Raw genomic sequence first — 23684 nt, 5'->3', positions numbered from 1 at the left:
TAATACCCAGAAGGTTAAAATGGTTTCAAATGTAATTTTTAAGAAATGAATTTTAAATTATTTTTCTAGATACAGAACTATTATATGGTAGACTGCAGTTCCCATCTGCCATCTGCATCAAGCCTTGCTCTACTGGACATTTTTCAAATGCTATTCGTACGTCCACTGATTCAAAACTAATTTCACCAAAACTAATCTAAACAAAAAATGTGTCACATAATTTATGTTGCTAGAATTTCTGTTTCTCTAATTCAAATTAAGATTAATTTTCCTGCCCTTTGGCCACAAATTGCCCTTACAAAGTCTAAAGAGTTAGGATTTTCCAATTAAAATAGGAGCCGTGAAAGTTATGATAACCACATGAATTAATCATCTTAAAACTTTCAGGAAGGCCAAATAACGAAAAAGAAGAAAATATATTTCTGCGCAAAGAGCTATTCCTGTGTTCACAATAGTAACACTGTAAGTAAGCCAACAGCTGTATTTTCTAGGGAATGCAGTTGTCACAGCCCCTCTAAAACAGTAAAAACTTTTACTGTTACTTGTCCATTATCTAATAAGTCTAACATCTTTTGAGGGCAGCCAGACTTCTCATTTATTTCATTATTTGTATAACAAATGTACAGAGTAACTATCTCCTCTGACCTTATTTTAAAATAAAGATATGTTGGTCAAGCATTACCTCAAGTTTCCATTTCGTCTTTGGCTTAATTCATAGAAAATTAGAGTGGCAAGAAGTAGATCGAATTGAGCTCGACAGAACAGTGTGAAGAGGTTCTCTGCCCTGAAACTCTGGAGGAAAATTCTTAAATTAATTTCTTTCAATCGAAGTGTATTATTATATTGAGTTCTTCTTGCATCTGTAAACTATGATTTTTTTTTTTTTTTTTTTGCCAAGACAGTGGCCAAATAAACATCAAATTAAGATGGTAGGACTTGTAGATGTCAAATTATCTAGTTGCCAGTTTTCAGCAGAGGAAAACTGCTGAATGATTTATATGGATGATCAATGAAATATATTAGTTCTTATTAACTTCCTTTGGTACATAATATGTTCTGGAAACAGGTCTTTGAAAGTAGGCTTAAAGTAGGCTTAGTAAAAACTGAAGGATTTCTTTCCCAGAGAGCCTGGTGTGATTTGTGATATATGATACATGATAAAATCTCTAATCATAGTTCTAAGAGGGATAGTCTCCTTTGGATCTGGCCCCAGCAAGTCCAGCAGGAAGTGGAGGGCCCTGAAGGGCAGAGATGGAAGACTCTCATCTCTTATCAGGGCAGCTAGGGAAGCAGATACAGGCATCTTTGTTTTCCATGGGCCAGTTGTCTCTTTTCTGACCCAAGGGAAAGGACAAGGCAAATAGAAAACCCCAGCTCTTTTAAATGTCTAAGCTTCTGGGCAGTCCTTGGAGCAGGCTGGGATAAGAGGCCTTGGTCCCACCTGTTAACTACAATTAGGCCCAATAGCATCTAAGTGTCAAGCCACATGTGTGCATGCACCTGGGACTGTTGCTGAGGCCCTCAGTCAGCTGCCAGCTCAGAGTCCGGCCAGTGTGATCCCAGGGCGCAAAGAAGGTGTGTATGGTAGAGAAGGGAAGAGCCCTGGCTGAGAGGGGTGAGTGATGCCAGCCAGCAAAGGGTCTCAGAAATGCCAGACAGGCCACAGCCTGAAGTTCTGGGAATGGAAGGGAAGGTGGGCTTCCAATGGGCTTCCAATGGGCATGCATACCACAGGCCTGGGCAACCCCCTTGCAAACAGCCTAAGGCTGGAAGGGACTGAAAAGGTTTCAGAGATGGTTTGTCTTTGGAATTGGACAAAGCAAGGTCAAAAGCATTCTCTTTCAACTGGTACAGAGAATGTTTTCTTTGCAGGAAAAAACAGTTAATTTGTGTAAATGGATGATTGTATGAAACCTCAAATTATTGTCTGAAACAGAGGACTATTTTTATGGATGATCAACTTTAGATTATTTTTCAGTTGATATTCTTGCTTATTTAAATATTTTCCTCAGGAAAAATACCAAACATTTGTCTCCATTTAATTAAATCTTTATAGTGCACAATGAGAAATTTATTACTTTTTCCAAACCACTTGATAACCTTCTAAATTATTTATGGTGATTCAACCATAAATGAACCAAAAAGAACACACACATACTAGAACACAGACTACATAGAGGATTACATGTTCTCCTGGAGTGATAATTTGAATGTGCACAGCAAACCTATATTTCTTGTGATTAGATTTTGGTCTTTGCTTATTTATTTTAACGTATAGGCTCAAATTATTGTTACCTTTTTGTTTTAAGTAGAATTTAATTCTGAGGAATAAAGTTCATGAGAAATTTTTTCCTGAATATTTCACATTTGAAATTTCTTCTCAAGTATCCCTTGAATTCACTACCCTGAAATGAAAAAGTACAGGCAGTGTAAAAGAGAAGTTATTTATATAAGCAGAGAAGGAGGTCACTTTTTAAAGTCTGTTAAGAGAATGATGGATTTTAACTGGGATATTTCACATCATTTTAAATGTAGATGATGTTTAGTTCCTGGGCCAAGAAGTCCCTCTGTGGCTTTCTAAGAAAAAGCAAGCCTTGTTTGCCCTTGGGGAGAAAAGACAAGCGAATATAATCACAAACTGGGAATCTCAATGGCTTGTTTGGAAAAGGGTAATTTTTACCCAACAACATGGCCTAAGGTATGAGACGAAAGATAGATTTGAAAAAGTCTTTCAATTTTTTTTCCATGGCTATCTGGGTTAACTTTTTTGGGACAGTGTTTATTTGCTCCTTTCTTTGTGCATGAGAAAAATATCCAATATCTTGTAATTGGATCATTGCTTTCAGCAGGAACACTAAAAGCAGCACTTAAACTGCAAGCCAAGAATAACATGACAAATAATTTAATACTCATTTTATACTAGCAGACAGGATGCTAATGACTCATTTCTAATGACAAGTTAAATGGAAATTACACAAAATGAACAGGATCTACTTTTGAAGTACTATAGAGTGGTCACAAAGGCCCAACGACTGCCAGGTCAGATTTATCTGTGTTCCTCTCTATTGTTTGCACACATCTTATTTTTCTCACTTTTCTTGGACTTGATCTTCAGGTTGAAAGCTTGATATCACTGCAGCAGTGCCAAGCAGAGGGTTTTATTTCTTCTATTATTGTTAGGCCACAATTTCATGCCTTGGGAATATGGGGCCACTGTTTAGACATACTCAGTTCTCAGATTCTCACTTTCCCTGTCATCACCATTATTTGATTTATAATTTCCATACATAGTGACTGTCTAACATGAATCAGAGAAATACATGAGATGTTACATAACATAGTGTTTGCAGTGATTGCAACAGTAAGTTCACTTAAAGCACAGGATTTATGATGTGTTTTTTTAATGGATAAAAGAAGTTAAAATATGTGTGCCTTTCAACTATATAATAAGTTTTACTATTAAGAGTGAGTGGCTATCACTCTTAACATATGAACATGTGACTGTGTATTGGTCATTGATAAGCGGGCCTCTTTTTCTTTAAATGTCATAAAAATTGTCTGTATTTTATTCATGCATTTCTTTGTTTGTTTAATTTATAGTTATTTAATACTATATTTAAATGCCAAAATAAGGACTATAAATAGTAAAGGCATCATCTTTATTTTCAGTGCATTTCTATTTTAATCAAAAGATAGATATTAAACATGAAGCTAACTGTTGTTTGATTGTATTTGGGAAAATTGCATTTCAGTAGAAGTATAAGTTTCTCAAAGATTTGGAAAAAATGTTGCTAGCTAAAGATTACATGGTGATGAAAAATAGGTAGGAACTCCAGACTTAGTAAAAGTAATGAGGAAGCATTTGTGAAGAACATTCTAGGTGAACAACGTAGCAGAGTCACAAGAGAGAAGGTAGGGGGTGGGATTATAGAGCTGGAAGGCTACTGGACATAGAGAAAATAGAGGGATCATCAGATCTGAGGTCCCAATGAGACCCAGAAATAGTCCTGGGGACAAAAGCACTCTGGGAAATGAGAACACTGGATGGAGTATAGAGAGACACTGGACTTGAGGATGGGAGATTAGTGGAGAAAGGAGGACATTTAGTGATTTTGAAAGTGGAAAATGTTCAGGTTATGTCAGATTTCAGATGTGACTCTGGAAGTGAAAGGCTAAGGAAAAGAAATGAAAAGTTTATTTGTAATAAGGAGATCCAGTCAGGGTGCTGAAAGGAATATGTATATAGGTATGAGCATCACTTGGGATCGTGGGGCTTGAAGAGAAATAATCCAGTCTTTTTATGAAGAATGAACTGTGACTAGAGATTAGTGGACAGATGGTACCAACAATAATGGAGATAGTGCATAGATAGATGGCAGGAATAACAGAGCAACAGGGATTTTTTCAAAGAGGTAAGGACATCCATTTATTCAATCTTATACTCATTTAAGGGGAGGGCATGACAACCCACTCCAGTGTTCTTGCCTAGAGAATCCCATGGATGGGCTACAGTCCATAGGGTCTCACAGAGTCGGACACAACTGAAGTGACTTAACACACACAAAACTCATTTAAAATATTCTGCACACCAAATTAACATAAGCACTAGGGGCCAGAGCATCTTCAACCTGAGGGTATCTAGGGTGTGGAAGAATAAGCCCCATTGTCATTTGCGATGCAAGTGCTGTCCTTAGTGAAGAATGGAATTTTAGTCAAGATTGGTTGGAAGGTAGAGACAATGTTCTGAAAGAAAGTTAAGTATGCGGTGAAATTTGCAAACCATAGAGCAAAGTTCTGAAGGCCCAGTGGAAGAACTTGAGAGATAGGAAAGAAGGAGAGAAAGCCACAGGGCAGAGTGAGAGGTGGGGGGTGGGGGGTGGGGGGTGGAGGGTGGGTGGGGTGGGTGGTGAACCGGTCCTCAATGAAGAGCAATTGGCACTGAAAAAATGGAGCATTATGGAAATTTTACTGTAGCACAAAATCAATACCTGGGGATGGTTTAAAGACTCAGGGGTCTGGAGGGAAGGGCTAAGGGAACAGGGTTTAGAGGATGTGGCAGAGTTAGTAGCTTAAAAGATGAGTACCTCCCTTTTCATTCAGACCTGGGAACAGGAGCTCACCTGTAATAACTAAAGCAAAGAAGAGCTTGGAAAGCTTCACTGAGCTTCACTAGAAGAGATCAAAAAGTGGGTACTGTCTCTAGCAAAGTGGGGTTTTTAATTGTTGAAATGCTGATATATATAAAATGTTCAACCTGCCCAGAGGTTTACACCAAGAAGCTCCAGGCTTTTGTAATAATTGACCCATTCTGATCAAGAGTTCATTTTCTTTCCTCAGCCTTTCATGTTAAGCTTTCAGGTTTAAGAATTTTATTTAAATTCTGCATTCTTCTCTGATATACATTAGTTACATAATTTGCATGAACTTTTCTAACATTTTCTCCTCAGTGTTTTAATGTCATCAATTGAATTTGGTATGAAAAAGTAGGAAACTGCATTCCTTGTTGAACCTAATTTACTGCGGAGTACTTCTCAGTACTAAGTACCATGATTAAATACTCATCTAATAACTTGAGATAATAATATATTTTCCAAAGTATCTAATTCAAAATCAGGAAAGTATTTTTTTTTCAAAGCTATGAGGTACTACAGGCTTGAAAATAATTTTAAAAATTCATGTCAAGTGATGGACTTAGCTTTTATGGGCTGTGGATGAGTCAAATATAAAGAAGAACAGTGGCTTAGTTCTAGTTAATATCAATATTCAAGCTGTGATCTTTTGAGTTGTCCTCATAATATCATCAGGATTCCATCTTTTGTCATTAAATTGGCCAGGCTTTTTGGCAAAGGCTTTGGCCAGTGTCAGTGTCAGGAACCTCATCTGCAATGTGGGAGCTGGTGGACCAGACCCAGAAGGAGGTCCGGCCCCATCCAGCACTGCTGCCCCCACTGAGGGAAAAAGTAGAAGCAAAGAAAGAATCTGAAGAGTCTGATGATGACATGAGCTTTGGTCTTTTTGACTAAATCTCTTTAGTAACACATTCAATACAAAGCAGAGCTCTTAAAAAAAAGAAGAAGGAATTTGAGAATTACCAACAAATGACTGTACTCTTCTAATTCTCTGCCTAAATAGTTGGCAGAGATCTAAACATGGATCCCCAACTTCCGGGATCTAATGTCTTATGATCTGAGGTGGAGCTGATGTAATAATAATAGAAATAAAGTACACAATAAATGTAATGCACTTGAATCATCCTGAAACCACTCCCCCTTACCCTGGTCCATGGAAACATTGCCTTCCATTAAACCAGCCCCTGGTGACAAAAAAGTTGGGGACCACTGGTTTAAGAAATTATAGTTGAACAACTTAGAGTCTGAGACTATTTATATTTATGTTTGTATTCTCACAATGTTCCCAGTATCTGGGATACTAAATATAAATGGTTGTTGGATGTACCAGTTATCTATTGTCACACAATGCTGTTCGCTCACCAGGAAAACTTAGTGGCATCCAGATAAACACATTTTTCATGAGGCTCTGGAATTCAGCTGACCTGAGTTAGTTTTAGCTCATCTGGTTGGGTTTAACCAAATATTTAAGACTCTTCTAGCCCTTAGTTGTCTCAACCAGGATGACTGGGGTAACCGGACTCTAATTCCTGTCCTGTTCAACCTGCAGAAGGCTAGTCTGGGCATGTTCTCATGATGTAGGGGAAGGACACCCATGAGTAAGACCAACTGTGCAAGCATTTTCAACTCTGTGTCACATGTGTCAACTTCCTGTTGGTCTAGCAAAAGTCACGTGGACAAATCAAAAGTCAGAGTAAGAAGGCAGTGCAAAATCATACAGGAAGAACATGCATACAGAGAGGAGCAAGAATTGGGGCCATTGGTACAACTGGTCCATTGAGTGAATACATGGGTCAACGAGTGATGGAAGAGCACTGGACTAAGGGTTGGGAGACATATTCCTGAGGCACTGTTCATTCTGTTAATTTGGGTATATTGTTTAATTGTGAAGGACCCTAATTTCCTTAATGGCTCTTCCCAAACTTTAAAAGCCTTTGATTCAAGCTTTTAATGAAGTTTTAATGAATTTAATGCTGTATACAGTCTGTAAGAGGAACCTAAGGGAAGTTGTTCATTATCCTACTCTTTAGTGAACCAACATGGCTAGTGTGGATGGCCAAAATTGATCAGCTGCTTTTGACTCCATGAATGTCTGAATATTTTGTAATCATATCCAAGCTGAAAAACTTCTAATCTGAATTTCAGTAAGGAGCAATGTGCTGAAAATTCAATTTCTTATTTAAATTGAAAATTCAATTTAGTGCTTGCTCCTATCTGATGATTCTTTTGAAGCATACAGTATGTCAGGGCAACATCAAACACTATGACATTTCTTATAAGTGAGATGTGTTTTAGAGTCCATTGATGTTTTACCTTAATAATTCATTGCTATGATGAGTTGCCATTCTAAAATTGACTAGAGGAGCTTTGTCATACTTGGACAATGTTGATAAAAGTGTAGGTTATTTTAAAGTAAATATTGTGATTAGTTTTATGATATAAAATGTGTAGATAATACAGAAGTGAAACCTGTTCTTCATTATACAATAAGTAATTATGTAACATATAATGAAAGTCTGCATTACTAAATTATTAAGAATAAAAATGAAGTAAACAATATTTTATAAGCTTCATAAGAAGAAAGTAATATAAACAAATGGGTTTTGAAGATAATATTCTGCATCTGAGAGGACTTGTTAATTGAATCACCTAGATTGCCTCAAAAATTCAACACCTAGATTACCAAAGTATATTGATGAAGATATAATCTGTAACCCACTTTGACATATGGACTGTTTGATTTCAGATATACAGAAATAACTCGCCATATGATAACTATCCTTGTCATACACTGGGAAGCGTTCATTTTGGACTGATAATTTACTTGTAAAATCAATCACTCTGGTCTGTGTCATTTCAGAGTGTCCACGTAGACAGATCCAAGAAACTGTACTTAAATCAAGTTGGTCTGGACTCAAAAGTACCAGCTGGTTGTCAAAATGATTTGGCTGATCTGGAGAAACAGAAGAGAAAGACTGAGGCAACTGCAGTAACAGGTACTGATGCAACCACAGGTTGGTTAAGCCACATGATACTGGTTTTAACTGCCTTTATGACAAAGGCAAAATGTACAGCTTCTTGTTACCATTTTATTTGGAATATATGACTCAGTCAAAGCAACAGCCCTGACCTGTGAATCTCACTGAAATTTAGTTTTAAGTGAATCATAATATTAAACACATTGACAAAAGATCTGTTCATTGTTTGCTGTTATTAGATTTTTCTTCTCATTTATGATTTTCATGCCCAAGGAAGTGTTTTTAGTCTAACATTTCTTGTATTATCATGACAATAATATTGCTAAATGTTTGCTAGATTTAACAAGAAGGACTAGCAGCTTGAGAAGAGGTCAAGATAATTGAGATTCTTTTAATTTTAAAAAGTGTCAGATGGGTAGCCTAATGCAGACTTGAATTATAATAGTTTAGTTTATAGAGACGGTGTTCCGATATTTTTCATCTCTACTAAAAGCAAAACAAGAGCAAATGGACTTGTCAAAAAGTTGATAGCATTCAATTAAGTTACCCAGACTAACTTCCATATTGTGGAAATCTGGGATAAGTTAGCAAGGGAAATGAGAATTTTCTTTCTTGGCAATATTTTTAAACACACCAAAGAAGCTCAATTTCTATTACACTTTATCTTTGAAACTTCACATTTCGTTTGTAGAAAAATTGAAACTGTAATTATGCTTAAGCATATGGTTTGTTCTTTTTCCCTCCTTATTTGATTTTGTAGCCGGCACTCTTTTTTCCTCCAAGGGCATGTAAAAGTCAAAATACTAGATATAAAGTCTCTGAAGTGTTTCTGCTCAAACTCTGACTGTGCAATCTGGGTTCTTTCATGTAGTTAACTTACTGGCTTCTGACACTCCTATAAAAATATCCCATAGAGCTTTTCTTATTACCTTTTCATTGACTCTTTCTGAATGATAAAAATGAAATTCTGTAAAGGGCTTTGAAAACCATGCATATTGCAATTCCTCCAAATTTCAAATACTAACCAAGTGTGACTATAAAAGAAACAACTACTGCAGCGAAAATTGGCTGCAGTGTGCTGAGTCTCAGGCTATTATTAATTCATTGGAAACTGTTTTCTTTTCCTTAAGATTATGGATCCTAAAAAGTACCAGATAACACAATCGCTGAGATCAAAGTTTTTGTTTCAATCATTGGAAAACTTATTATCTGACCTTCCCCTGTGTGTGAATCTTCCTGGGATGCTGTATGACAGCTCCAGGTTTGTGCTGTGAATGAATCAGTGCAGAGTATGATACAGACCAGGGCAGGAACTGCTTTGAACCTATTGCCTGTTATCGATGGTTTAAGAAAAAAGAGGACCTGGAGTTAAACTGATGGTCCTAGGCAAGTGCGACTTTCTAACTTTACTCAAGAGAGTAAAATGAAATCTGCTTTCTTACATTAATTTCGACAAGAATTTATTTAAAAACTACACAGTGTATGTCTCTGGGCAACATTTTCACTTGCTTTCCCATTTGAAATTACGATAAATCATAGAGTCTGTCTTCATTGTGAATTATAATTGTGTGACAGTTCCATAACAAGAACACAAAAGTAAAGCAGAAATATAATTCTTCAAAATTCACTTTTGTCCTGTGAAACTTAGTCTATTTTCTTCAGTAAAAAGAGGCTCTTTGAATCTATGTGTGTTAGTAGCCCAGACGTGTCCGACTCTTGCTGCCCCATGGACTGTAGCCCACCAGGCTTCTCTGTCCATGGGATTCTCCAGGCAAGGATTCTGGAGTGGATTGCCGTCCCCTTCTCCAGGGGATCTTCCCAATCCAGGGATCAAACCCTGGTGTCCTGCATTGCAGGCAGATTCTTTACCATCTGAGCCAGCAGGGAAGCCCCTTTGGATCTATACTTAACATTTACTGTACTTTGAATGAGTAGCTCATCTGTGAATATTCATTAACTACCTGATGGTTCAGGATGGACAAATCATACTCTTTCTGAGTTTTCTCCTCTTTTAAAATTTTAGACACAAGTCAGTCATTTCCTAAATTCTCTTCGGGTGAGAATGGCAGTTTTAGAGTCTCTGTAGCATATCACAGAGAAAGCAAAGCGAAACCAAACAAAGCCTCATTAAGACAGGGAAGCTGCTTCTGCAGTTTTGCCCCTTCTGGACACCCAGACCTTCTTCTTTCAGTTAGATGGAGTGGAACCATTTCAGATCTGTATCTAATAATTATACTAAAGGGAATTATTTATTTTGAAATTCACTACAGACAACTAGAAGATTTACTCTAAATAGCTGAACACGTTGTATAATGAGGGTTTGATCTGTTGTGGCCGGGAACACAGGAGATTCTACCACAGGATCCGTGCTATCAGTCCCAGCTCCTCTTCACTTAAGAAACATGAACATACCTCACCAGATCTCAAGGGTGACCTTCCTCTCTGGATCTTCGATTCACTCTGGCTATTCGACAAGGCCCGTATCTTATTTAGGGAACATTATTATTAAGTCTGCACATTGTTTGTCCATAAATTACCAGAAGAACAGTTTTCTGAAAGTAGGATGATTACGTAGTTAAATTTTGGATTCTGAACCTAAGACTAAACGTTAAACGTTGGCTACTGCATTCACCAGCTGTGTATCACAAACAATTTGCTAACATCTCTATCTCTTTATTTGTAAAATTGGGTTAATAATAGTGCTATCCTACAGGCTATTTCAATGACTACATTAGATAAAATAGGTTAAAATTAGTATGCCTGCAAGCTAAGCCGCTTCAGTCCTGTCCAACTATTTGCAATGCTATGGACTGTAGCCTGCCAGGCTCCTCTGTCCATGGGATTCTCCAGGCAAGAATACTGGAGTGGGTTTCCATGCCCTCCTCCAGGGGATCTTCCAAACCCAGGGATTGAACCCGCATCTCTTAAGTCTCTTACATTGGCAGGCAGGTTCTTTACCACTAGCACCAGCGGAGAAGCCCAAAGTAAGTATAGTACATAATACACTCCAGTTGAATTATGACTATTATAATTAATGTCTGCATATTTATGAGTTGATGGCTAAGAAAAATTTTGCCTCCTGACAGTATATTTTGCAAAGTGCTGGCTCTGACCACTTGGTATGGCTCTTATAGTCTCCGAGTTTCTGTCCATAGTATTTCCCTTTGAGAACTCTATCCTCTTGGGAATTTCATGGCCTCTATGAATCTTATGTACATGGAAAGTGATTAGGAATCTTTTGGCGATGTGTCACTGAATCCTCTGAATCTTTGAAGCAATGCGATCCTACAGAGACATGGAGTCCTTGAGCCTCCCTAAAGGACCCCTCCTGCCCCCTACCTCAGCTGCAGTAGCTCAAGAAGAGTCCAGTTTCCCTGGTTAATCAGTGGCAGCAGTGTTTTTGAAGAGATGACATGTGTTAAGAGCAAATGTTTGTTCTGAGCTACTTGCTTCACGTCCAGTTTCCAGGGTGGACTTGCATATGGAAAGTTTATTGAGAAGTGCTTTGTGGGACAACACATAGATTGAGGAATGAAAGCGGGTCTGGACAGAGAAGTCATCGTAATAGAAATCATAATAAATAAAAGAAATCGTAGTAGAGTCACAAGAAAGACCTCAGCTGATGGCACAGGGAACTGTGGAACTGGTGTGGCTCTTCTGAGTTGTCCTGTGTTAGGACAAGGGGGCCAGGTTTTCATGGCCCCTGCTTCAGTCCATCATTGGATTCAGCTGCCTTTGGAAAGGGGACATGACTTTGGGCAAGGTGGCTTCCTTCAGCCCAGGGCAAAGTTGTTTGGTATCAGAGGATTATCATTTAGCTGTGAGAAGGATCTGGTTATTGTGTAGGTCACACATTAATTGCAGAGATTGCTTCTGGTGATCTGACTGGCTAAACAGAAAGATGGTTTTCTTTTATTCTCTTTATATATTTGGTTTTATCCTACATAAATATTCTCTATTGAGTAAATTTTATACTCTCCTGATCAACATTCTCTAATGGAACTTCCTTGCTTCTGAAGCTCCAACTATATTCTAATTATCCTACATCTTTATATTAAACCCAAGCCACAACTCATCCTCCAAGTAGTCAAGTAGTGAGAAGACCCCTGGGCCAGAAAACAGAATACAGGTTCAGTAAGGTCTAGTCCCAGCGCTATGCATCCTCGCTGTACAGACTGTCACAGGACATTTCATTTTTCTGAATTATATTTTCCTCATCAAAATATGAGATGCCCCAGGTCATTTTGATGTTCTTTCAGTTCTAAAAGCATGTGATTAGATGATCTTTTCTGATATCATAGTCACGGCACTATGATAAGTTAAGACTTTCCAAGTTAAGACTCACATACAAATGATTCACCACATCTAGAAACATACTTATGGTAAATTAAACAGATAAGAGGAAACAAGTTTCATGGGAAAGCTTTCATTAAGGTCATGGCAGAAGCTAGAAAGAAAGAATGGATTTATAAGAAGATAAAGAATTCTTTATATTGAGCTTTAATTCAACGTTAATGTTTACTGTAAACTTCAGACTTTACTTATATGTTGGGAATCAAAGCATAGGAACTTCTCTATAAAACTATTTGAGAATTAAACAAGGTAAGAGTTCCATTTTAAAGACCTTGACTGAATGACTGAATATATGTTATTTAGAGGTAGGCACTTTAGAAATAATAAAATATATCCTTGTTTTTCAATTTTATTAAACGCAGACTTCAATAATTCATTGTTATTCTAGATAATATGTAATTTTAAGCACAATAATTACTTTTACTCCTAAAGACTAGAAAATCATTGTTTAAGATATCGGATAATTTCAAACTGGTAATCCAAAAATCTGGTATATCTTTTGTCCTTCTACTTAACATCAGTGTAGATTTTTCATAATATAAACAAAATAATGACACCAGTAGAACATCCCTCACATTTCTAGGGAATACTGTTTTCAGTTTAGGAATACTGACAGCCTAAAGTAAAACATTATAAGTCTGCTCTTCCTTTTATAGCAACCTGTTAATATTTCCCTCTTTTTGGAAGGTTTAAATGTTGAAGAATATACTGGAAGGAGAATCCACAGTCATTTCCTTCCTTGAACAATTCTGAAACGTCATTTCCTATTAGGCAGTTGTGTGAGTACTGACAGCCTTGCCCCTCTTCTTCCCTAGAGATTAATTTATTTCCTGCAGTGCTTGCTCTTCATGGAAAATCTGACTTGTCAGCCCTCACCAATGGGAGATCTCATCAGCAGAATGTTAATTATAAAAGCAAAACTATATACCATATTGAAAGGGAAAAGCAGTTCTCCAGGCAATGCAGCCTTTTTGTTTTCTTTTCTCTCCACTTCATTCTCTCCTCAGACTGTGCCTGAGTAGGAACATTATCCACTGGGGAAACATTCTGCGAGATGGTGGGGTATAGAGGAAATGTGCAGGCTTTGCCACCCAAAACTGAATTCTGATTCAAAGAATGTTGAATTTATTTGGGATTTGATTTCTTTATCTGTAAAATAAACATAAAAATGCCTGCCTCGTGTGAAATTATATAATGAGACTGGCACACTAGAAAATTATTCATACTATCATAGCCTTCGTTTAGTACCTACTGCATATTGACTAGTGTGGCATAATTGTAACCATGTCACATGTTAATCTATTAGAGTTTAAGAAATATATCTTTCAGCTTTAGGAGTTAGGCATATGAGATGAAGACACCTTATTGAGATGGCCTGTTTGAAGTTTTACTCTTCATTTCCTTTCTCTTCTCATCATCACTCACACTTTTCATGATGCTCACTAGATACTTATGAACATTTTTTTTTTCCCCACAAATCAGTTCTTAGAAAATTGAAAGGTGTTTGCTAATAGTTTTAGGCCTATCTATTCAGGTTGGAAACTGTGTTTTAGTTTATTAAAAGTTATTTCTCTAAAATTGTCAATTTCTGTTTGCTTACGTCTCAGAAACAAAATTTTGGTGAATTAAATCTTGAGACAAAGAAGATTGTCAGCAAAGACGGTGGCAGCAAAGCAGAGATAAAGAGATACAAGATGAAGAAACAAAAGCAATTATTTTAAGTCCAGGATGATCACTCTTTCAGTAGTATGACTACAACTAACAAATCTGTTTAAGTACATTCACTTTTTTATTGTTTCCCCCACGTGGTTTTATAATTTTTGTGTAACACTATAAAGAAAACCAGTTAAAGCAAATTCATCACTTTTCTGTGATAAAATAGGAAAAAGATGCCACAGTATAAACTCACAATAACTGAGACTGGATGCAGGGCTCCTGCAGCAGACGGGAGCTCTGTGCATAGAGCAGAGAAAAGTGTCATTCTTTCACACGGCAAAATGAGACTTTTCTTAATGACCAGTGACAGTGTCTCAACTTGGGTAGAACAAGGGATTGGATCTGTATGTTGATCTTTGCCGTGGATCTTTATAGAGTCATATGCGCATCATTAATTGATCCTTTTTAATGGTAAATGCATTTTTTGAAACTATAGAGTTTTCTTAAAAATAATGAGCTTTTGAGCCTCTCCCCAATTTCCTAATTTTCCTTATTAATAACTTCTAACCTTATTTTAAATTTCCTTTCCCTTTTTTCCCTAACCTTTTTTCTTATTGGCAAAGGACTTTCTTTTACCCATTAGTTCAATCAATTTTGGTTTTTATTTCATTCACAAGGCCCATCTTTAATTTGGCCAATAAAGTAAGCAAAGCAAAAAGGAACAGATGACTTTGAAAATTTGTCTCAGTGAGTCTCTAAGTTCTTGTACATAAAATGGTCATTTAGTGAGCATGTTAAAAATACATAGTCTTGGGATGTTCTTTCTCTAGTAGTGCTGACAACCTCTGGTGGGTCATATGCATCCCATTGCCTGTTATTGTACTGCCCTCAAGCTAAGAATATTTGTTTTTTCACTTTTAAGTGGTTGAAAAATAAAAATATTTTCTGACACATTAAAATTACCTAAAATTCAAATTTCAATTTTTATATAAAGCTTTACTTCAACAGAGCCACACTTATTCATGTGCACATGGTCTGTAGCCGCTTTTGTGCTGTATCATCAGAACTGAGTAGTTTTGACTAAGACCATATGCAAAGCCTAAAATTTTTACCATTTGGCCCTCTAGAAGGAAACTTTGTTAACCCCTGCTCTAGAGAGTCTGATTCAGAGGTTCTCAAGAAAGAACAGTCATTAATTTGATTTCAACATGTTTTTAGGTGATTGTGATACTGAGGTCTGATGACGCTTTGAAAGGTAATACAGTAGGAAAATTAAGAACAGACTGTCTCTGCTTCTCCCCTTCTCATCACCTACTCCACCAGCAATTCCTATTGGCTTTATCCTCCAACAGTATCTAGAATTTATTTATTTATTTATTTTTACCTAGTTCACTGCCATCAACTTTGTCCAAACCATCATCACCTTTCATCTGGATTCTTGGATTGGCTTCCTAACTAGTCAATCTGCTTCTGCCCTTGCCTCAGTATCCTCCATTCTCAACAGGCCAGCCAGAGTGAATGTTTTAAAACCTTAATCCGATCATGTAACTCTTTTCTTCAGAATCCTCCAGGGGTCTCTCCATTTCTCGGTACCTTGGCCTCCCAGCTGCTCCTCAGAAGTGTGAGGGGCAGCCATTCTCAGCACAACACAGACTGTTTTCTCTAAGAGGCACAGTCTTTCCCCCAGAGATTTGCATGGCTTTTATCTTCATTTAGGTCTCTTCTTAGCCATTACCTTCTTGGCAATTCCTTCTATGAACACCCTATTTGAAACTGTAGCTCTTCACCGGGGTCTACTGACCTCCTTTATGGCATCTCACATGCCGCACACTTTGCTGCTTTATTTTGATTATGGGCCATCTTCCCCACATGTGGGCTCCATGAGGACAGGAAATTTTACCCATTTGCTCTGTCCTTAGATTTAAAAGAGTTCCTGGCTTACTGCCAGTTCTCAATAAATATTTCTTGAATAGAGAAATGAGGCCCAGACTCCCATTCTGTTCTTGACAGATTGTGTGTGACACCTATCAAACATGCAAAAACAATTGCCAGGAGTTTAAGACTCGTCTTTGAAAAATGACGTAATATCTTGTAACCACCACAGATGAGAAGAAGAATAAATTTGTATCATTTGCTTTTTTCCCTCTCAACCAATAACTTAGTTACAAAAGATGCTAAAGGAAAGTAAATAGAGGAAGGGTACATGGGTGAAAATTCAGCTGAAGATGTTTGGAAGAGGTTCTAGAAAGTTCCACAAACAAGTGCTTCTTAGAGCAAGTAGATGTGGTCACTTCAAGTTTTACTTTTCAACATCAGGCTGAGCAGTTTGAGGAAATGGACACTCGAAGTTCTCAAAAGGGAAAATGCAGGGCATGACTAGCCTTGGTTCAGTTAACTGTTTGGGAAAAATCAGCTTTATAAAAGAATGTAGAGCATTTTTAGATATACCTGAACTGGATTCCTCAAAAATCAGATGAAATGGAGATTTTCTTTGACGTTAATACTCTCATTCAAAAAAAATTCTCATCTAATCTTACATATTTTTAAAGCTTCATTTTGTGAATTAAACAGTCATTTGCTCTTACATAGACGTTGACTGTTGAAAAACTATTCTGACTATTGAAGAACACATTTTTGAGAGAAAAACAAAACAAAATAAAACTTCATTCTGTGTTCTTCTGTGGATGAAGTATTTGGCTTGAACTCCCAGGAACTGAGTGCACATGATTCCAGAGCCCTCAGTTAACATCATCATCTAAGTAATTATGAATTTTCAAAAATAATCAGTCAGTATTCAATTCAAGGTAAGAAACATCACCTCCAAATTAATTTGGTGACATTTTCCAAAGGAGTGTTCGATGAATGCCAAAAGATTTGATGGCTTTAAATCAATTTGAATTTTAAAACCTAAATAATTGTCAGAAAAATCAGTTCATTCACATTGTGAGAATTCTTGTAACTTAATTCAATAAAGAACAAAGTTTCTATTTAACATGAAATCAGCTGTGTCTTAACTTCAGCTGGCCATTAAAGCACAGGCATCATTGAGGGGATTCACGCCCTGGGTGGAAGATGGGGCTAAATCAGGCAGAGAGAGGCAACTTATAAAGTGAAGTCGCTCAGTCGTGTCTGACTCTTTGTAACCCCGTGGACTGTAGGTCACCAGGCTCCTCCGTCCATGGGATTTCCCAGGCAAGAATACTGGAGTGGGTTGCCATTTCCTTCTCTGGGGGATCTTCCTGACCCAGGGTTTGAACCTGCATCTCCTGCATCGCAAGCAGATTCTTTACCGCTGTGCCACCTGGGATTCCCAAATATTTCTTTGAGCCCCTTTGTTTTGGGCGGGGGGGGCAAGAATACTGGAGTGGGTTGCCATTCCCTTCTCCAGGAGATCTTCCCAACCCAGGGATTGAACCCGAACCCGGGTCTCCCACATTATAGGCAGATGCTTTACCATCTGAGTCCCTTCCAAAACTAAGATAGTTTAAATCCTATTATTTTATATTGAGATAATTTAATTATTTTAATCCCTCCCCTCCCAGTTTTCTGCTTAACTCTGTACTATCTTAAATCAGTTTACTGACAAGGGAAAGTGAAACTAATAACTGTCAAGATGACAGATTGAACTTTCAAGCTACAGGCTTGTGTGACTATGAGATAGTAATAGCAAGTAATATTTCTGTTGCACTTTACATTTTACAAAACACTTGCAGGTTCGTTATTGCATTTGATGTTTCCTCAATGCTATGATTCTGTTATTGTTACCAAAACTTATTCACTTGTAAGAAAATGGAATTCAGAGGTTTCTCAAGACACACAGCCAGTAAGTCTTAGAATCAGGACTCAGATCGAGTTCTTCAGGTTGTTTCTCTGTACTACAGTGTATTTATTTCATTTGCCCTCCCCAGCCTCTCCCCTTATCAAAAGCAAGGCTGTGAGGGAGAAATTCGGTTGTTATCCCTTTTTGCAGATAAAGTCACAAAGATAGTCTGTGGTGGAAGTGGGGATTATATCTGGGCATGCTGCCTAAGAATCCTGTTTTCTTTTATCTATAATGTATATTCCACAGTATGTAGTTTTATTGCTGTTTGTGATAAAAGGAAGACATGAAAATCTAAAGGCAGCAGTTGGGGATGGTGGATGATGAGGAGAGAGAATGAAATCAAAGAGAGCATGAGGCCTAGATGATCTTCCTCTCATCCTACCCCACCTTCCAGCCCCCAGCCTCACGTAGCACTGAGGGGAAGTTGATGGAAGAAAATAAATTCAGGCTGTTAGAGAAATTAACATGATGTGTGGAGAAATTCCACTTTTTTCTGCTTTGACATCCTCTTTCTTTTTTTCCCAGTTAGTCTGTGAACTCCTCAGAGATCACAGACTATGTTTTGTCCTTATATTTTACACAGATAGTAAAACTAGGTAACAGTTGATGAAATAGTAAACCTCTTTATTGCAAAATATGAAACTTTTACATTTATTGACTCATTTGATCCTTGTCATAACCCTAGACATTATTGTCTAGGGTTAGACATTATTGTCTAAGATAGACATTATTGTCCCTTCCCCACCCGCCTTGTTTTCAAAGATGAGGAAATAAGGTACATAAAGGTTAAGTAACTTACTTAAGGTTATAGAGCCAGTGTGTAGTAGAAAAGGAAAGAAGGAAGAAGGAATGAAGGGACGAAGAGGAAGAGGGAGGAGAGGAGAGAGGAAGGCAAGAAGGAAGGGAGGAAGAAAGGAAGGAAGAAGAGGAAAAGGGAGGCAGGAAGGGAGGTAGGGAGGAAGTCGTAGGCTAACGAACGCTCTGGGCCAACAACCTCAGAGTGTTCCTCTCCAGGTCCACGAGGCTAAGCACTGGACAGTAGATCACTAGCACAACGAGGAGTGAACAAGTGAAAGAAATGATCAGTTGTCTCTACTGTTTGACCATTATAGTTCATGCCATTATAATTTTTTTTAAACCACCTATGCCCCATGGTCCACAAAGCCATAATGCAAAGAAGCGTCCATCTTCCCTGAACACAAAGAGTGCAGGGTAGCTTACTTTCCTTGAGAGTGTGACATGATGTCTTTTTTTTAAAAAAAATTATTTATTTATTTTAAGTGGAGGCTAATTACTTTACAATATTGTAGTGGTTTTTGCCATACATTGACATGAATCGGCCATGGGTGTACATGATGTCTTAACATCAAGTCTGTGCACATGTTCATTAGAAACGAAATTGTACAGTTTTTGTCTGAGACCTGTTGCTTTTTTTCATTTAATGTTATAGGTACCCTTTTCTCCTCCACTAGATTTGGACTCCATTGCATAGCCATTGTGGCACAGCTGAGGTGATGGGTCTGCAACTGGACATTTTTTAGAGCACAATCAAGCTCTAGCCCCTTACTAGGCCAGTCTCTGAACTTCACCTTGGAGTCAGGTTTTCACTTTACATTACCAGATAAAAGAGTCTTTATAAGCATAAACTAAAACACAAAGAAAAGCACTTTGTAAGCTGAAAGACACTTAACAAATTTAATGTATTATCTCACAGAAATATCTACTTTGTTTTTGAAGGGTTTACGTGAGTTCCTTGGACTTTTGGTTTTTTTGTTTGTTTTGTCTTGGTTCTTATTTTGTTCTCAGTTCTCAAAAAACTTAGAGGCAGGTGAGTGTCCTACAAACAGTACTTGAAAGCAAATAGTTTCTTTCTTGACTATTTCTAATACATGTTCTGATGGATCCCTTTTAATATTTTTTTCTTACAGAAATCCTCAAAACTGAAGAACATCAAAAACAATGAGATGTGACTGAAGCCACTTGGTCAGTGAACATAAATATTGCAATGTAAAACCAAACCCTAGCCTTCTAGCTGAAAAAAATAGCCCCGAAAGGAGTCCAGGCCATTGCAAAGGTGAAGACAACATTAAAAGTTTTTAACAGATAAAACTTAAAGGGCAACCTAGGGTATAAAATTCATAGTCTATTTTGTTGTGCCAAAATCTACATGTATTTTTTATTGTTTCTAGGGACATGTTTATTTAATGTGCACATTTTTTGTGGTTTCTATTCCCACTACTGACAATTAAGCAATTGGAAATTACTTTTATACTTCAGTTTCTTAGTAAAACAATTTAAAATAGGATAAAAGCTCACCAACTATCTTCACTTTCCTCAGAATTTGTTTTGCCATTTTTTAGTGTTATCATCACTATTGTTAAAAACAACAAAAAATAATTATATGAGAATGATCTAAAATAGCCAGGTTTCTTATGTGAATCCCTTGGAGCTGTGGAAATAAGTTTGACTTTACATTTTTATTTAGTTTTAGAAACATATAGTGAAAAGTGTGTTAGAGACTTGACAGTCAAAACCACTCTGAGTTACAGGTAGTTCCCATAACTTTTTCCCCTGTCCCTTAAAAACAGAGTTCATTACTGCCATATCACCAAAGATCTGATAATATGCTTTATTAATTTATGTACTGTAGACCAGATAACCCTTTAGATAAATGTTTATTAGGATTGGAGGAAAGCCATTTCAGTTATGTATCATTTATGTATTAAGTATACAGAGACAACATTATTTTGCCTCTAACAAAATGAAATGACAGAGAATTATACAGGAATTATGCGTGTGTGCTATTTTGTTCAATTCTTATGACCCCATGGACTATAGCCCACCAGGCTCCTTTGCCATGGAATTTTCCAAGCAAGAATTTTCTGGGATGGTTTACCATTTACTCCTCCAGTGGATCTTCCTGATCCAGGGATCAAACCATGTATTGGCAGGTGGGTTCTCTACCACGAGCCACCTAGGAAGCCATACAGGTATTATACAGGAATTTAATGGCCTACTTTGGACTTGGTTCATAGATTGTGCTGTATATAAAAATATAGGTAATCTCATATCTCATAATTATTTTATATCATGTATAGAAATCATTTGCTTTTTTAGTACTAGTTTCTGAAGACAAATCATGAAACAACTTTTCCACAGGAAAACAATTACAATCTTTCATAAATGCTTACATGCTGACTTAGCTTGCTGCTCTGTACCTTATTTTCTTCCTTTTCAAGTGGAAATGGACCCTGATTTCCAGTACCCTAAGGATTATTTAGTGATTTGATATGGTACCATGTTGTTATTTATGATTTCTGAAATTTTCTGATGTTTCACTTTATCTATTTCCATTGTTTGTGCCCATAAAAAGAAGAACTTTTAAAAGATTATGTCCCCACGTTTGATTATTGAAGTCCACTGAGAATCCTTTCTCAACAATTTTGGCAAACTCATAAAACTCACAGGCCAGTTTGTTAATTTTCAAATAAAAATAAATAGTATTTTTATTTGTTATATGAGAACAATTATGTCCATACTTTTAGTAAGTACAATTCTTTGATTAGAAATTCAGGAGAATGCATGTCTTAGTTCAGTCATAAATCATCAAGAGCTTTCTAGTGGAAATCATATATATCATTTCTAACAATGCAAATCCTTTTTGTACTGTGTTTCTGGCTTTCTTGAATTTGAAAGACGTAATAAACTTCATGCTCATCTATGGAAGATTTTGGGAGATTGAAAATAAAGTTTGTTTTGCTTGTGTGTATGTTCTCTGTCATATTTAATAACTATCGTCTTGTAACAAATAGAATATTCTTTAACTAGGATTGAAATCAGATCTTCAGGAAAAGGTTTATTTGTGTTGCCTTCCCTGGTGGCACTGTGGTAAAGACCACCTGCCAATTCAGGAGATGCAAGAGATACAGGTTCTATCCCTGGGTCGGGGAGATCCCCTGGAGTAGGGAACAGCAACCCACTTCAGTGTTCTTGCCAGGAAAATTCCCTGGACAAAGGAGCCTGGCGTGCTACAGTCCACGGGATCACAAATTCAGACACGTGTAGGCATGCACGCTTGAAACATGTTTACTTGTGTTAAAGAAGCCAGGAGAAGTGCGGTACCTACTCCTCACTCTGCCACCCACAACAAGGACCTAGAGGGCTGACTCAGTCATGTCTAACTCTTTGAGACCGCATAGACTGTTGCCCAACAGGTTTCTGTTCCATAGGATTATCCCGGCAAGAATACTGGACTGGGTTGCCATTTCCTCGTCCGAGGGATCTTCACCCACAAATCGAATCCACATCTCCTGCGTCTCTTGCATCACAGGCAAATTCTTTATTGCTGAGCCATCTGGGAAGCCCATAGTGCTGAGCACAATGATCAAATTTCACGATATGATGGGGCTGCATAGACAGACACCAAGACCTCCAACAATGCTGCCTTCTTGCTAACAAATTAAACAGTTTGGGGAAGGGGATGGAAAGGGGGTGAGACATGAAGACAGGAAGGTGCTCTTTGAGGCATGTTAGCATTTTATAACCAAGACTTTAATTTTGTTTTAAGATAAAATCAATATTAATGAGACTTTTGAATGTTTATCCAAAGGCTTAAGTTACAACCTGCTTCTAAAAGGAAAAGGGTAAAAAAAATAAATAAAAGGAAAAGGGTATGTAAAATCCCTGGGAAGGAAGAGTCGGAGTCCGAATATATCCCAATAGGCTGGAATACTAGAAAGTCAAGCCCAACAGAATGAAAACTGTTTTGGTTTGATGATCAAAAATTTGCACAGTGTGACTCTACTGCTTCTCCTGCTCCCGCTGAGGCCCAGGTTCCATCCTCTCTTCCTGGCTTTCTGCAGTAACCTTGTAACCATGCGCTCCTTTCCTGCTTAGCACAGGGCTGAGAATGATCTCATTAGGACAGGTTATTTCACACCACAGTTGCTTCCCACCTCGCTCAGAGTAAAAGCCAAAATTCGTGACATGATCTGCAAAGCCCTACACGGTCTGTTCCTGTCACTTCTCTGACCTCTTGTCCTCTCACTCCCTTGCCAAGTCATGCTGGCCACCGCACTGTTCATCCAACAGGACTGGGCAGTCATCTCCAGGCCTTTGCTTTGCTTTCTTTCCACCAGGAAAAGCTCTTTGCTCAGACAGCCATACAGGTCAGTCCCTCACTTCCCTCAGGGTTTCATCACACGAATGCCTGCCCTGACCACACTGCCTCACAGTGGAACCCCACTTAATGTGTGGGTGTGTGTGCGTGCAGTCACTCAGACATGTCTGACTCTTCTGCGACCCCATTTAGCCCACCAGGCTTCTCCATGGGACGTTTCTGGCAAGAACACTGGAGTGGGTTGCCATTTTCTCCTCCAGGGGATCTTCCTGGCCCAGGGATCGAATCCGCATCTCCTGTGGTTCCTGCATTGGTAGGTGATTCCTTAACACTGAGCCACCAGGGAAGCCCAATATTTTATTAAGAGTGTAAAATTAAAACTCTTTATAGCTATCATGGAAACAGTATATTGAAAAAGAATACCTACTGAACTGTACAACCAAAAAAGAAATAAATTCATTCAACTACAGTGTTTACTGACACCTACTGGATTGTTTTACTTATAACTTTACTCTATAAATTGTGAAAATTTTAAAATACATTAAAATCTGGACTGAATCAAGTGTACTTCATTCAGTTTCTTTGTAAGTAGAAGTTTATTGCACAGTCTGTTTATAGTATATATT

At 37.7% G+C, this 23684-nt stretch overlaps 1 protein-coding gene across 2 annotated transcripts in view; it reads left to right on the top strand.

The window, feature by feature from the left end:
- The window catches only part of THEMIS (thymocyte selection associated), a 198104-nt gene extending 176396 nt beyond the window's left edge, over positions 1-21708 (top strand). For both annotated transcript variants that reach the window (XM_043888562.1, XM_043888561.1), the window contains 2 exons: positions 7990-8125; positions 19868-21708. In XM_043888562.1, the coding sequence (XP_043744497.1) occupies positions 7990-8125; positions 19868-19902 (171 nt within the window). In that variant the 3' untranslated portion in view covers positions 19903-21708. The remainder of the gene's footprint in view (positions 1-7989; positions 8126-19867) is intronic.
- Positions 21709-23684: the final 1976 nt, after the last annotated feature.

Source organism: Cervus elaphus, chromosome 26 (genome assembly GCF_910594005.1).
Source record: "Cervus elaphus chromosome 26, mCerEla1.1, whole genome shotgun sequence".
NCBI classification, from domain to species: Eukaryota; Metazoa; Chordata; class Mammalia; order Artiodactyla; family Cervidae; genus Cervus; species Cervus elaphus.
Note: the sequence above shows the minus strand (reverse complement) of the source record. Positions and strands in the feature narration are given on the sequence as shown.